The sequence below is a fragment of the Corythoichthys intestinalis genome, chromosome 15 (genome assembly GCF_030265065.1).
Source record: "Corythoichthys intestinalis isolate RoL2023-P3 chromosome 15, ASM3026506v1, whole genome shotgun sequence".
Taxonomy (NCBI): Eukaryota; Metazoa; Chordata; class Actinopteri; order Syngnathiformes; family Syngnathidae; genus Corythoichthys; species Corythoichthys intestinalis.
In genome coordinates this window covers 54137957-54150537 of record NC_080409.1, presented here as the reverse complement: position 1 = coordinate 54150537, position 12581 = coordinate 54137957, and the positions used below count along the sequence as shown (strand labels likewise).

Below are 12581 nucleotides of genomic sequence, written 5' to 3'. Positions count from 1 at the left end.
GCTTCCTGTGGCTGCAGATCAGTCTGGCACATCAATCAGGACCATTTTGCTCTACAAAACTGCTGTAGTTTAGTTAGTTTCCTGGGTTGTCTGGCGTAAATCGCCGTCTTTAGGTCATGCCACAGCATCTCAATGGGGTTCGAGTCTGGACTTGGACTTGGCCACTCCAGAACGTGTATTTTGTTCTTCTGAAACCATTCTGAAGTTCATCTACTTCTTTGTTTTGGATCATTGTCTTGTTGTATCATCCATCCTCTTTTTAGCTTCAACGGCCTCCGGTTTTCCTGCGAAACTTTTGAATTCACTCTGTCATGAATGATTGCAAGTTGTCCAGGCCCTGAGGCAGCAAAACAGCCCCAAATCATGATGCCCCCTCCACCATGCTTCACGGTGGGGATGAGGTGTTGATGTTGGTGAGCTGTTCCATTTTTCTTCCACACATGACGTTGTGTATTACTCCCAAACAATTCAACTTTGGTTTCATCAGTCCCAAAAATATTTTTCCAGAATTTCTGTGGAGTGTCCAAGTGTCTTTTTGCAAACATTAAACGGCAACAATGTTTTTTTTTTTTTTTTTTAGACAGCAGTGCCTTCCTCCATGGAGTCCTCCCATGAACACCATTCTTGGCCATTGTTTTACAAATAGTTGACGTGTGCACAGAGATATTGGACTGTGCCAGTAATTTCTGTGAGTCTTTAGCAGACACTCTAGGGTTCTTTTTTACCTCTCTGAATATTCTGCGCTGAACTCTTGGCCTCATCTTTGGTGGACGGCCAATCCTTGGGAGAGAAGCAACAGTGCCAAACTCTCCATTTGTAGAGAACTTCTCTGACTGTCGATTGATGAACATTCAGACTTTTAGAGATGGTTTTGCATCTTTTCCCATCATCATCATCATCACGGCTCTTGCGTTGGGGCTGGTTTCCCGTTCCATTGCGTAGAGCTGACCAGGTGAGGTAGGCCCCTCCAGTACTAGCGGTCTTGAGCCAGCACATTTGCATCCTTCAAGGTAACTCTGTGTTGTTGGAGGTCGTCTGCGATGGTGTCAAGCCATCAAGTGTGGGGCTTTCCTCATGGTCCAGCCTGCAGCCTTTGGGTCAAACGCCAACGGGCGTTCAGGAGAAAGACTGAGAACATGGCCGAGCCAGCGGATGCTGCGCTGTGTGGCTAGGCGAGAGTCTCTGGGCTGATTTGTCCGGGTTCGCAAGGTTTCATTGGAGATTTGCTGGGGCCACCTGATGTTCTCGATGGTCCTGAAAGCCCTGCTGTCAAAGCAGTCTATTCTTGCGGCCAGTGTCTTGTTTAAGGTCCAAGTTTCAGAGCCATAGAGGTCCTTTCCGAGTTTTATACAAATCAACAATCCTTGATCGCAGATCTTCAGACAGCTCTTTTGACCGAGCCATGATTCACATTAGAGAATGCTTCTCATCAAGACAATTCTTACCAGGTGTGTATTTTTTAGGGGGCAGGGCAGCTTGAAACCACTCATCAGTAATTGGGCACACACCTGACTTAAAATGTTTGGCAAAAATGGGTTTCAATTGCTCTGTAAGTCTCCTTCGGCAGAGGGTTAATAATAATAATAATAATGCATTTTATTTGTAACGCACTTTACATTTGAAAAACAAATCTCAAAGTGCACATTGGCAAAAAAAGAAAATAATAAATAAAATGCAAAAGACTAAGAATAAAACAGTAAAAGCAAAACAGACACAAGCACAGATAAAATCAGATACCAATCAGATAAAAGTAATACAGTCAAATAAAAATTAGCTAGAATAAGCTTTTTTAAAAAGGTGAGTTTTAAGTCCTTTTTTAAATGCATCCACCGTCTGCGGGGCTCTGAGATGGTCTGGGAGGGCGTTCCACAGACGGGGAGCAGCGGCTGTAAAGGCCCTGTCGCCCATAGTCTTGAGCCGAGTCCTGGGCGGGAGTAGACGGTGCTGTTGGCCTGACCGGGTTCTGTCTGAAGTATGTGATGTGAGGAGTTCGGTGAGGTAGGTGGGGGCTACACCGTGTAGACAGTGATGGGTGTGAAGGAGGATTTTGAATTCAATACGGAGGTGAACAGGGAGCCAGTGTAGGGTGCGGAGGATGGGGGTGATGTGCTCATGTTTACGCACCCTCATCAGGACCCTGGCAGCGCTGTTTTGGACATACTGAAGCCTCTGTAGGCTCTTGCCAGGGATCCCGATGAGGAGTGCATTGCAATAGTCCAACCTGGAGGAGATAAAGGCATGTACGAGTCTCTCTGCAGCAGGACGGGAGAGAGATGGCCGGAGTTTGGCAATATTGCGGAGGTGAAAGAAGGAGGTTTTGCAAATGTAATTGATGTGATTGTTAAAGCTAAGATGGGGGTCAAACCTGACTCCCAAATTAGTCACAGAAGGGGAGAGGGAAGATTTGTGGCCGAAAAAGGAGTTCACTTCCCCCTTCTGTCATTATTTGCATGCTATCCTCATTAAAATTTGAAAATTTATAAATGTTTGGGTGGTTTTAGTTAAAGCAGACACTGTATTTTCATCTGTGTGATTTTCACAATGATCAGATCACATTTGATGGTGATTTTATGCAGAAATGGGAGGCATTCCGAAAGGTTCAGATACGTTCATACCTCTGTACGTACGTCCATTGCATTGACAGGAAATGACTTGATAGCTACAGGAAGTGAACTCCAAATGGCTCACAATCAACAGGAAGTGTCCTAATATACACTGTAAATTTATAGTGTCTTCATAAGATTATTTTTCTTCAATCTAGTCAAATAAATACAGTGGGGAGAACAAGTATTTGATACACTGCCAAAACCCATTGGCAGTGTATCAAATACTTGCTCTCCCCACTGTATCTCCATCTTGTTTTAAGTGTTAAAGACAGAAGAATGTGTAAGATTATTCCACTTACCCTAAGTAAATATTACTTTTTTTTTTTCTTATTAAGCTCATTGATCTAAAAGTTTGCTTTCAAATAATGTTTTGAACAATATCTCGAACATTTCAATGCTTTTTCAGAGATTAAATACTATTGTATTGCTTATAATAAGTTTTTAAAGCTTATTTTCCACTAGCTGTTTTTCTTCGTGAAATCTAACATTTCTTTGACGCACTAGCAGATAATCTAATTTATTTGTAGTAGATTTGCCGGTACACTGAAAACAAGGAAATTTATCTCGTTTTTAAGGAGGTGTGTTTTTGCAGTGTACCAACCATCACACAAAAGCTACCATCGCAATTTCTCATGAAATTACATTTTCTATTTGCTTAATGCATTCTTGTCTATTTACGATTCAAATAATTTTCTTTTTACTGTACTCATTTATCATACACACTCCAAATATTGCTTTAAAAAAAAAGCCCGGTTTTATCAGCATTTAGATTATTTTGGTTAGCATTATAACTTTAACTGCCCCATCAGTTTACATCAAGTTTTCTGGCTCGGAGTCAAAGGCGTAGGTTTGCATAGGGACGGTAGGGACACAACACTAGCCAACTTTTCATGATGCTAACATTGTACCAACCAATTTTTAAGCAATCTTATATGCATTATATAATGAGTGTAGTAATATAGGTCATTTAGATTGTCTTCCCATATGTTGTAAGGATAAAATTTACCCTACCATTAAGTGAATTATTTTCATTATGTTCAAACTTACATTTAGCCCTTTTCACTTTCTGAATGTGCCGGTCCACCCCCAAAAGACGGCAATGTTGTCGAAGTGGGAAACGCACCACTAATTTTGCTACTGAAAGTCCGACCTGCATCAGAGTTAGCTTAACATTAAACTGTGTAAACTTGCTAACCTGCAAAACTCGAGCCATGGCACAAGGAAGCTCCTTAGAGAGAAGTGTCCTTCTGTTTGTGTTTTCTACTGTTAACGTTAATTAAACTGTGAATAATGTAGTGAACTCTGTTGGAAACTACAGAACCAGAAAAACATGAGCAAGTAGCTTCTTGGAGAGAGCTGGGCGCTGAATAACCTAATCTTGTGCTCACACAACATAATCATAATGAACTATGTACATTAAATATATATATATTTTTTTGGATGTCACAAGCAACCTACACTAGCGTTGCGATCGACTGGTCGATCGTGATCGTCGTAATGAGCACCCCTGATTCAGCATATCAATTAAGTTGATATTCATGAGAAATGTAGCCCTGACCCCCGTTCACCCAATATGTTTGGTCTTATTAATGTTCCATCCCGAGTAAAAAGTGTGCATGCAGGTTATGCTGTTATATCGTCCCTACCAATGTTGAGAACAAACCTACGCCCTTGCTCGTAGTGGATGATTCCATTTTACTTCTGTCTTTCAGATGTGTTAATCCCGTGCTGAGTAATTAAACATTTAAAATAATCCTTCTTTGTACCGTAAAGCTCCGATCATGTTTCATTGCGGCCATCTCAGCTTATAGTCAGGTACGCTCTATAGTGCAGGACTGTCAAAAATCATTTTGGTTCACGGGCCGCCGCATTCATGCCAATGGGATCTCAAGTAAACCAAACAAATACATAGGACACCCACAATACCAGTGTTGTTGTTCTACACCCTCGGACAACCATAGTAATAACTCCTGTTTACCTCTCTGTACATGTGTGTTTTGATGAAGCTCTCTTGGGTTTGTTGTGAACATTTACACCACATCCTATGAAAGTGCTAGCAGCAGACTGTATGTTATCCTGTCACCGCCTCTTCTACTTTGATCCATTATTGCGACCTAATTGTACCCGCGCACTTATCGCAGGATGATGCTTCGGAGTCAGAAAGCAGAAATAGGTCACGCGGACCCTAGAATCCCAGCCAGTGCCATTTGCAGCGTTTAAACTGTTTTAATAAGTAACTAGCAGAGGGGACAGAGTAGCCAAAAATATGACTCAAGTAAGAGTAGCGTTACTTCAAAATAATACTATTGCTCAAGTAAAAGTAGTCATCCAAAAAATGGACTGAAGTAAAGTAAAAAAGTATTTGGTGAAAGGAATACGAAGAATAAGTATTGAGTAACATTGTGAATAACTGCTTAAGATGTTTGCTTTCTTTTTTTTTTTTTTTTTTTTAAACAATGGTATTGTTTTTTTCTCGGCACAAAATTATCTATATGAACTGTTGTTATGATACTGTACTATACATATTACATAACCACATTAAAGTGCGTATGGCAGGTTAAAAAAAGTCTTAAATAACATTATGATGTGAATTAGTATCATATTTTGACACGTTTCAACTACATACAACAATTTGGCAAAGCGCAGATGACGAGAAAATTAGTCTTTTAATCTGCCGTTTAGCCACGCCTTTCATCATAGCGCCCTAGCGTCCCCACCTGGAGGATGACATCGGCAGGGTCACGATTTCAGCTGATTTAGAATTCAGCCCGTTGAGAGGGAAGATTCAGAACGAGGAAAATATGACAGAGCAGCAAAATGTCATTATTGTTTCAATCTCTCTACTCCAATATTTTTACAGGATATTCTTTTTATCTAAATTTTTCCCCAATTGCTAAATAAATGGTATTTATTTAGGCTTTTCTACATGTCCGTCCATGATCAAACGTCAGTAAATATTCCTTTATTTAAAGAAAGTTTGTAGTGTTTACTTTGTAATCGCTGTATTCGCGGCCATTTTAAATACAAAGTTGCAATTTCTGATGCGGTTGGAAATTTGACAGAACCCCGGGCACACGAAGAGGGCAATAAGCAGAGTATAGTGCTCTCCCTTTGGGGTGACCAGCCACCGGTGGACAATTAGCCACTAAATACAAGCCACCTCCTTACTAAAACGTGTGGCATGATCCCAGTATTTGACATAATACAAAATACGATGTTTACTCACTTCCTTGTAAGTCCAGTGGTCCCACAGTAGTAGAGCTTGTTTTGGCCAATATCCGCAGTGAACGGGAACCTTTTGAAACCCAAAAAGGCTCACAAGCCTCTCCCTGGTGCAGCAACAATTTTCTGCAGCCGTTTAGCTGGCATGCGAAAAATAAACGAATTAATCCGCAAAATCAGCTAAATCCGCTGTCCATCTGCATGCTATACAGCAATGCTGTATTGTGAGATGCTGACCCAGGTGACGTCACATTCGCATTCGTCCTAAACCCTGAAGTCACTCATTTTAATGGCGCGGGAGGATTCAAAAATTGAATATATAAAACAATCCTTCCCTTCCACACACATCCAAGCGGTCCATTTCATTCAGGAGCATAAAACACAGAAATATACATGCTTTTTGGTGTCATATGCACTTTAAGCCATAGAAATACAACGAGAAAAAAAAAATGTTGAATTCCAGCGAGATAAAAAAAAAATCAACAGAAATGAAGCATTATTCGTCCAAAGAGCGTGAGTGCCCTCTTGTGGAGAAAACATATTTCCTATTACAAAACTAAAAGGATCAAATCTCCGGTTTTCCGTGCTCAATCGGTGATAAACAAAAACTGGGAGAGAGATTAAAATCTGCGCTTTCGACTCTTTTTGACAGTAGCGCTCTATGTCAAGTACCTAAATTTATACGGTGCTTTAAACACGCCAATTGATTGAACGGGCCAGAGTGATCATAGAACGGCAAGCTTGAGTCTGATTGGTTTAATAAAGTCATGTGCTTATTATTGCAACGTCTCATTGGTGAAACTGATTGAGCCACTGTTGGCGTCTTTGGCAAAGAAAAGAGTCAAATCTGATATGTGTAATAAAGACAAAAAAATGTAACGACTAGTATATTCCACAGAGTAGCTTTTCTTTTTCACCGATTTACTCAAGTAAAAAGTATGGCTTAATAAAATGACTCTTAGAAGCATTGGCGTCGTTAGGCGTATTTTAGGGGGGGTTGTTTTATTTAAAGAAAAAAAAAAAAAAATTAACAAAAAAATGCTGACATATTCACGATGTGCCAGAATATTAGTTTAAATCAATCATCATTTAACCTATCATATCATATTAACTTAAACATGATCATAAATCGGCAGCGTGTGTGTGTGTACCTCTGACGCACACAGAGCAGAACGTGAATAAATGGATGGACATAAGAAAGTTTTCCAAGAAATAGTATTTATCACTGCTGGTAGTAACAACTAGCTCCAGCCCCCGACTAACAGCAGAAAGTCCCATGTAATTAATAAACCAACTGCTCCGTGTTTGACAAATGAAAACCTTGCTTGCACACTACAGACAATCTATGCGCACATATTACCTTGTTTTTTTTGCAGTCAAAAGTTACATCCCAGCTGTAAAATAATGCTGCTACTAAGCTGCTGCTAGCTACTTGGTCTCAAATGCATTGTGAAGGTCCAGGTTGTTTATAGATTTAATTGTGCACTCTTTTTTACACTAGCCATTTTTTCCCTGTTGTTTTACTGTATTAAAGAGCATACGACAGGAGAAAAAAAAGTCTTAAATAGCATTATTATGTGAATTAGAATCATATTTTGAGACGATTCGACTACAACAACAACAATTTAGCAAAGCGCAGATGACGAGAAATTAGTCTTTTAATCCGCCAGTTAGCCACGCCTACCATTATAGGGCTTTAGCGTCCCCAACAGGTGGATGACGTCAGCGGGTGACTGAGCTCATCGGTTTCACTATTCAGCCCATTGAGGGGGAATTATTCAGAACGAGGAAAACGTGATGAAGAGAGCCCCAAAATGTCATTGTTTCTGTCTCTCTACTCCAATATTTTTACAGGATATTCTTTTTATCCAAGTATTTGTCCCCAATAGCTAAATAAATGGCTTGAGAAGGACCAGTCAGCCCGTCGAGGGGGAACTATTCGAAACAATAACTAGAGACTGCAATTTCTGGAGAAATTACTTTAGGGCTTTGCTGTGTGGAGATACAGATCTTAGACCCGCCCAGGTTGGTGTGGGGACAACATCAGGTCACTTCCTGTTGATTTGGGGACATTTGGGGGACATATCCTGGTCATTTGGGGACATTTGAGGGTCGTATCCTGGTCATATCAGGTCATTAGGGGACATTTGGGGGATATCAGGTCATTTGGGGACATTTAGGGGTATGTCCTGGTCATATCAGGTCATTAGGGGACATTTGGGGGTCGTGTCCTGGGCATATTAGGTCATTTGGAGACATTTGGGGAATGTGTCCTGGTCATATCAGGTCATTTGGGGACATTTCGGGGGCGTGTCCTGGTCTTATCAGGTCATTTGGGGACACGTCCTATTGACATCTGGTCTTTTCCTGTTGAAAATGAATGGGGAAATTTGGACGTCCATGGCCGTCAATGGCACCGACTTACATATGCCTCAATGGAATCAGAGTACATTGGCATCAAAAGAATCGACATATGGCCGTCAATGGCATTAACCAAAGTCAATACCCTTGGGAATGAATGGGAAATTTGGACATCTTTGGCCGTCAATGGCATCGACTTCCATATGAATCAATGGAATCGGGGACATTTGGGACACGTCCTATTGACATCTGGTCATTTCCTGTTGATTTGGGGACATTGTTTTTTTTTCTTTTTTTGGGGGGGATATTTAAAATCAAAAGGAAATTTGGACGTGCATGGGCGTCAATGGCATCGACTTACATATGCGTCAATGGAATCCAAGTACATTGTTATCGATAGAATCGACATACATGGCCGTCAATGGTATTAACGTGCATAGCCATCATTAGCATCTGTGCACATGGGAATCAATGCAATGTTTAAATTGCATTGAAAATGAATGGGAAATTTGGATGACCATGGCTGTCAATGGCATCGACGGTGCCAAACGGTCAAACGATTCGGGCTGCGCAGCGCGCCGAACAAACGCGGCGAATAAGATGTTTTAAATAGAATAAAAGTTGCAAAACAACATTATCTAGGTCTTTGTGGGACAAAGCCTCAGATTATAAGAATAATAGTGAATAAATTGTCAGCCTTTGTTAGCTGTTTATGAAGTTTTGTGCTTGTACGCTACGTTCACTTACATCCTGTGCATCTCCTGTGGGGTAAGCCCCCCCCCCCCCCTCGTTCTAACCTAGTAACACCCCTGCTTAGAAGTACATTTTTCTCAAAAAGTTACTCAAGTAAATGTAACCGAGTAAATGTAATGTGTTACTACCCATCTGTGGCAACTAGTAACTATCGCAAGCGTGTTTGCCACTATCATATTTCATTTCAGGTCCTCCTATTCCAGTCGGAGTAGATGTTCAGGTGGAAAGTTTGGACACCATATCAGAAGTGGATATGGTGAGCGTATAAAAAATCTCCCTTTTTAAAAAAACAACAACAATACATTATCTTATTTATCCGCATAATGGATCTTGTTAGATATGCTGTATAAGTGTCCTTTCCCTATAGGACTTCACCATGACACTCTATCTACGCCATTACTGGAAGGACGAGCGACTGTCATTCCCTAGCACCAACAATCAAAGCATGACCTTCGACAGTCGCCTAGTGAAGAAGATTTGGGTTCCGGATATGTTCTTCGTGCACTCCAAGCGGTCTTTCATCCATGACACCACCACCGACAACGTCATGCTGAGGGTTTATCCCGACGGCAACGTCCTGTATAGTCTTAGGTAAACCCCCAACACCACGTATTTAATTGTATACAGTGGTATGAAAACGTATCTGAACTTTTTGGAATTTCTCTCATTTCTGCATAAAATCACCATCAAATGTGATCTGATCTTTGTCAAAATCACACAGATGAGAAAAACAGTGTCTGCTTTAACTAAAACCACCCAAACATTTATAGGTTTTCATATTTTAATGAGGATAGTATGCAAACAATGACAAAAGAGGGAAAAATAAATAAGTGAACCATCACATTTAATATTTTGTGCCCCCCCCCCTCCCCCACCCCTTTGGCAGCAAGAACTTCAACCAGACTCTTCCAGTAGCTGCAGATCAGTCTGGCACATTGATCGTGGCAGATTCTTCTCGACAAAACTGCTGTAGGTCAGTCAGATTCCTGGGATGTCTCGCATGAATCACTGTCTTTAGCTCATGCCACAACATCTCAATGGGGTTCAAGTCTGGACTTTGACTTGGCCACTCCACAACGTGCATTTTGTTCTTCTGAAACCATTCTGAAGTTAATTTACTTATTTGTTTTGGATCATTGTCTTCAAGTGTCTGACAGACGGCCTCAGGTTTTCCTGCAAAACCTCCATTAATTCTTCCTTTAATGATTCTTCCATTAATAATTGCAAGTTGTCCAGGCCCTGAGGCAGCAAACAGCCCCAAATCATGATGCTCCCTCCACCATGCTTCACAGTGGTGATGAGGTGTTGATGTTGGTGAGCTGTTCCAAAATATTAAATGTGATGGTTCACTACTTATTTGTCCCCCTTCTGTCATTGTTTTCATACTATCCTCATGAAAATGTGAAAACCTATAAATGTTTGGGTGGTTTTAGTTAAAACAGACACTGTTTTTTTCATCTGTGTGATTTTGACAAAGATCAGATCACATTTGATGGTGACTTCATGCAGAAATGTGAGACATTCCAAAGGGTTCAGATGCTTTTTCATACCACTGTAATTGTTTTGGTTGTGTTTTACCTGGCATCACACTGAGGCTACCGGTTTCCTTATTAGCACCATAAGAGTGACAATTTGAAACGCGTATCAGGTGTAGTTTAGTTTTTCGGTTCAGTTTCCCAGTCAGAAAGGGAAAGGGCGTTCCTGACAATTGACACTCAAAAGAAACAAAGCTGTCACGTCTGCAATTTCTCCGACAAAGAGACTGAATTATTTATAGGGTGTTTGTTGTGTGAAAGTGGAAAAAAATGGCCAAGAAAGAAAATCACTAGCGTTTGAACAGGATGAATCATTAATGAAAGATAAACCTTGGAGAAAAAGGTTGTAACTGCAAGGTAAGGGCAACTGGGATCTGAAAGGACTGTATTCATCACAGTATATCAAGTGTGACATTATCCGCTTCATTATAGGAAAATGTGAAGTGATTTATAATACCTTTAGTGATGGAATAATAAGGGCCATTATGTCCTTGTTGTAAGGCAGCTAATCATCCAAAAAAAAGAACAAAATGAGACTGCTGCTCACTCTATTATCTTTTTTTTTTTTTTTTTATCGCAAATTAGGGTCACTGTCACCGCCATGTGCAACATGGACCTCAGCCGCTTCCCACTCGACACCCAGACGTGCTCTCTAGAGATCGAAAGCTGTGAGTGAATTCATCTTGCATTTCACATGTTTCGCATCTTGACTGAACATAAAAGTACAATATCACTTTTTTTTCCCCATTGAGTTCACTGCTGCATACAATTCCCCTTAATACAATGTGTGAAATATATTTTTATCTAGAAATGATTTAGGACATGTCTACACCTAGCAGGTTTTTTTTTTTTTTTTTTTTTTTTTTAAACCTAGGATCCTGTCTCAATATATCAGCAAAAAATAATTACGTTTACACCAGCACGTTTGTAGAATTCCACAGCCAACCGCATTCATTTTTAAGTACTGTACATTCATAACAATGTTCAAAAAATAATTGTCCATAATACCCCTATCCTTTGCATGTGTTCTTCAATATGAAGCACTGCAAGAGTTTGTAAATAAATGGAAGCAAAAGGCACCTGTCTAATTGACACCAAATGTAAACATTGTTCTCGTGTGTCACGTTGGGACAAATTCAGTGCTTAATTTGTAAATCATAAGGTGCCGGAACGCAAAGTACATATGACAGTGCAAGGATGACGACACGGGCACAGGTCCTGGAACATACGCAGAAAATAGTGCTGAAAACAACAGGCAAATGCCCACTAGCCATGCTGTGGGATTTACAAGCCTTCATTTCAGATAATATCCATGGTATAAATGTTATGACAACAAATTACAATGATTCAGGCTATACTCTGCACAGCACAGGCAATTGCCCACATAACCAGAGATGGGACTTACAGTAACGTACAGTCTAACTTGTAAAACAAAACATAAAAATCAGAAATTACAATAAATAACACAAAGCCATTCTTTTGAGAGTTTCATCCTCCCCGTCTTCTTTGGCCCCAAAGTTCCCACCGCCTTACAAATGGTGCAGCCCAAAGCCTGTTGCTTCGGTTGTTGGTTGTCCACCTGGCTGACTGCTGGCGCTGTAGATGGCAGCCTCTGCGGGTGGCGCTGAACCTGACCGGCTGCTGCCACGGTAGCAGCCTCTTGCCTCGGCTTTGCTGGCTTTCCGTGAACCTGGCTAGCTGCTGCGGCGCTAGCCTCCTGCTGCACCCCTTAGCATGATCGCTGCAGCTGCCGGCATCGCCGGTTGTTGCTTTTCTGACACGTTTTGAACCATCTTTCTTCTTTTTGAAAAAAGACAATAAATGTACTGTATGTCTTTTTGGCATGTTGAAATACCGTTTGAGCCTGGCTGCTTGCTCCACAGATGCCTCAAATTTCCAAAGGCTTTTTTTTTTGTTTTTTTTTTTAACTGTCAGAGACAGGAGAGAAGCAAAAGTTAGCGGTCGAATGTGGCGGCAGTCCACTGTTATTTTATTTGTTTTGTTATTATTGCCACAATAAAGTGGGGAAAGCCATCAACGACTCCTCTCCTTCATTCTTCCCATTCGGGCCTATTACAATACATAAAAAAAAAAAAAAATTATA

At 40.7% G+C, this 12581-nt stretch overlaps 1 protein-coding gene across 2 annotated transcripts in view; it reads left to right on the top strand.

Moving 5' to 3' along the window:
• LOC130931056 (gamma-aminobutyric acid receptor subunit rho-1-like) overlaps window positions 1-12581 on the top strand; it is a 59746-nt gene that overhangs the window by 27938 nt on the left and 19227 nt on the right. For both annotated transcript variants that reach the window (XM_057859529.1, XM_057859528.1), the window contains exons 4-6: window positions 9131-9198; window positions 9310-9533; window positions 11063-11145. In XM_057859529.1, the coding sequence (XP_057715512.1) occupies window positions 9131-9198; window positions 9310-9533; window positions 11063-11145 (375 nt within the window). The remainder of the gene's footprint in view (window positions 1-9130; window positions 9199-9309; window positions 9534-11062; window positions 11146-12581) is intronic.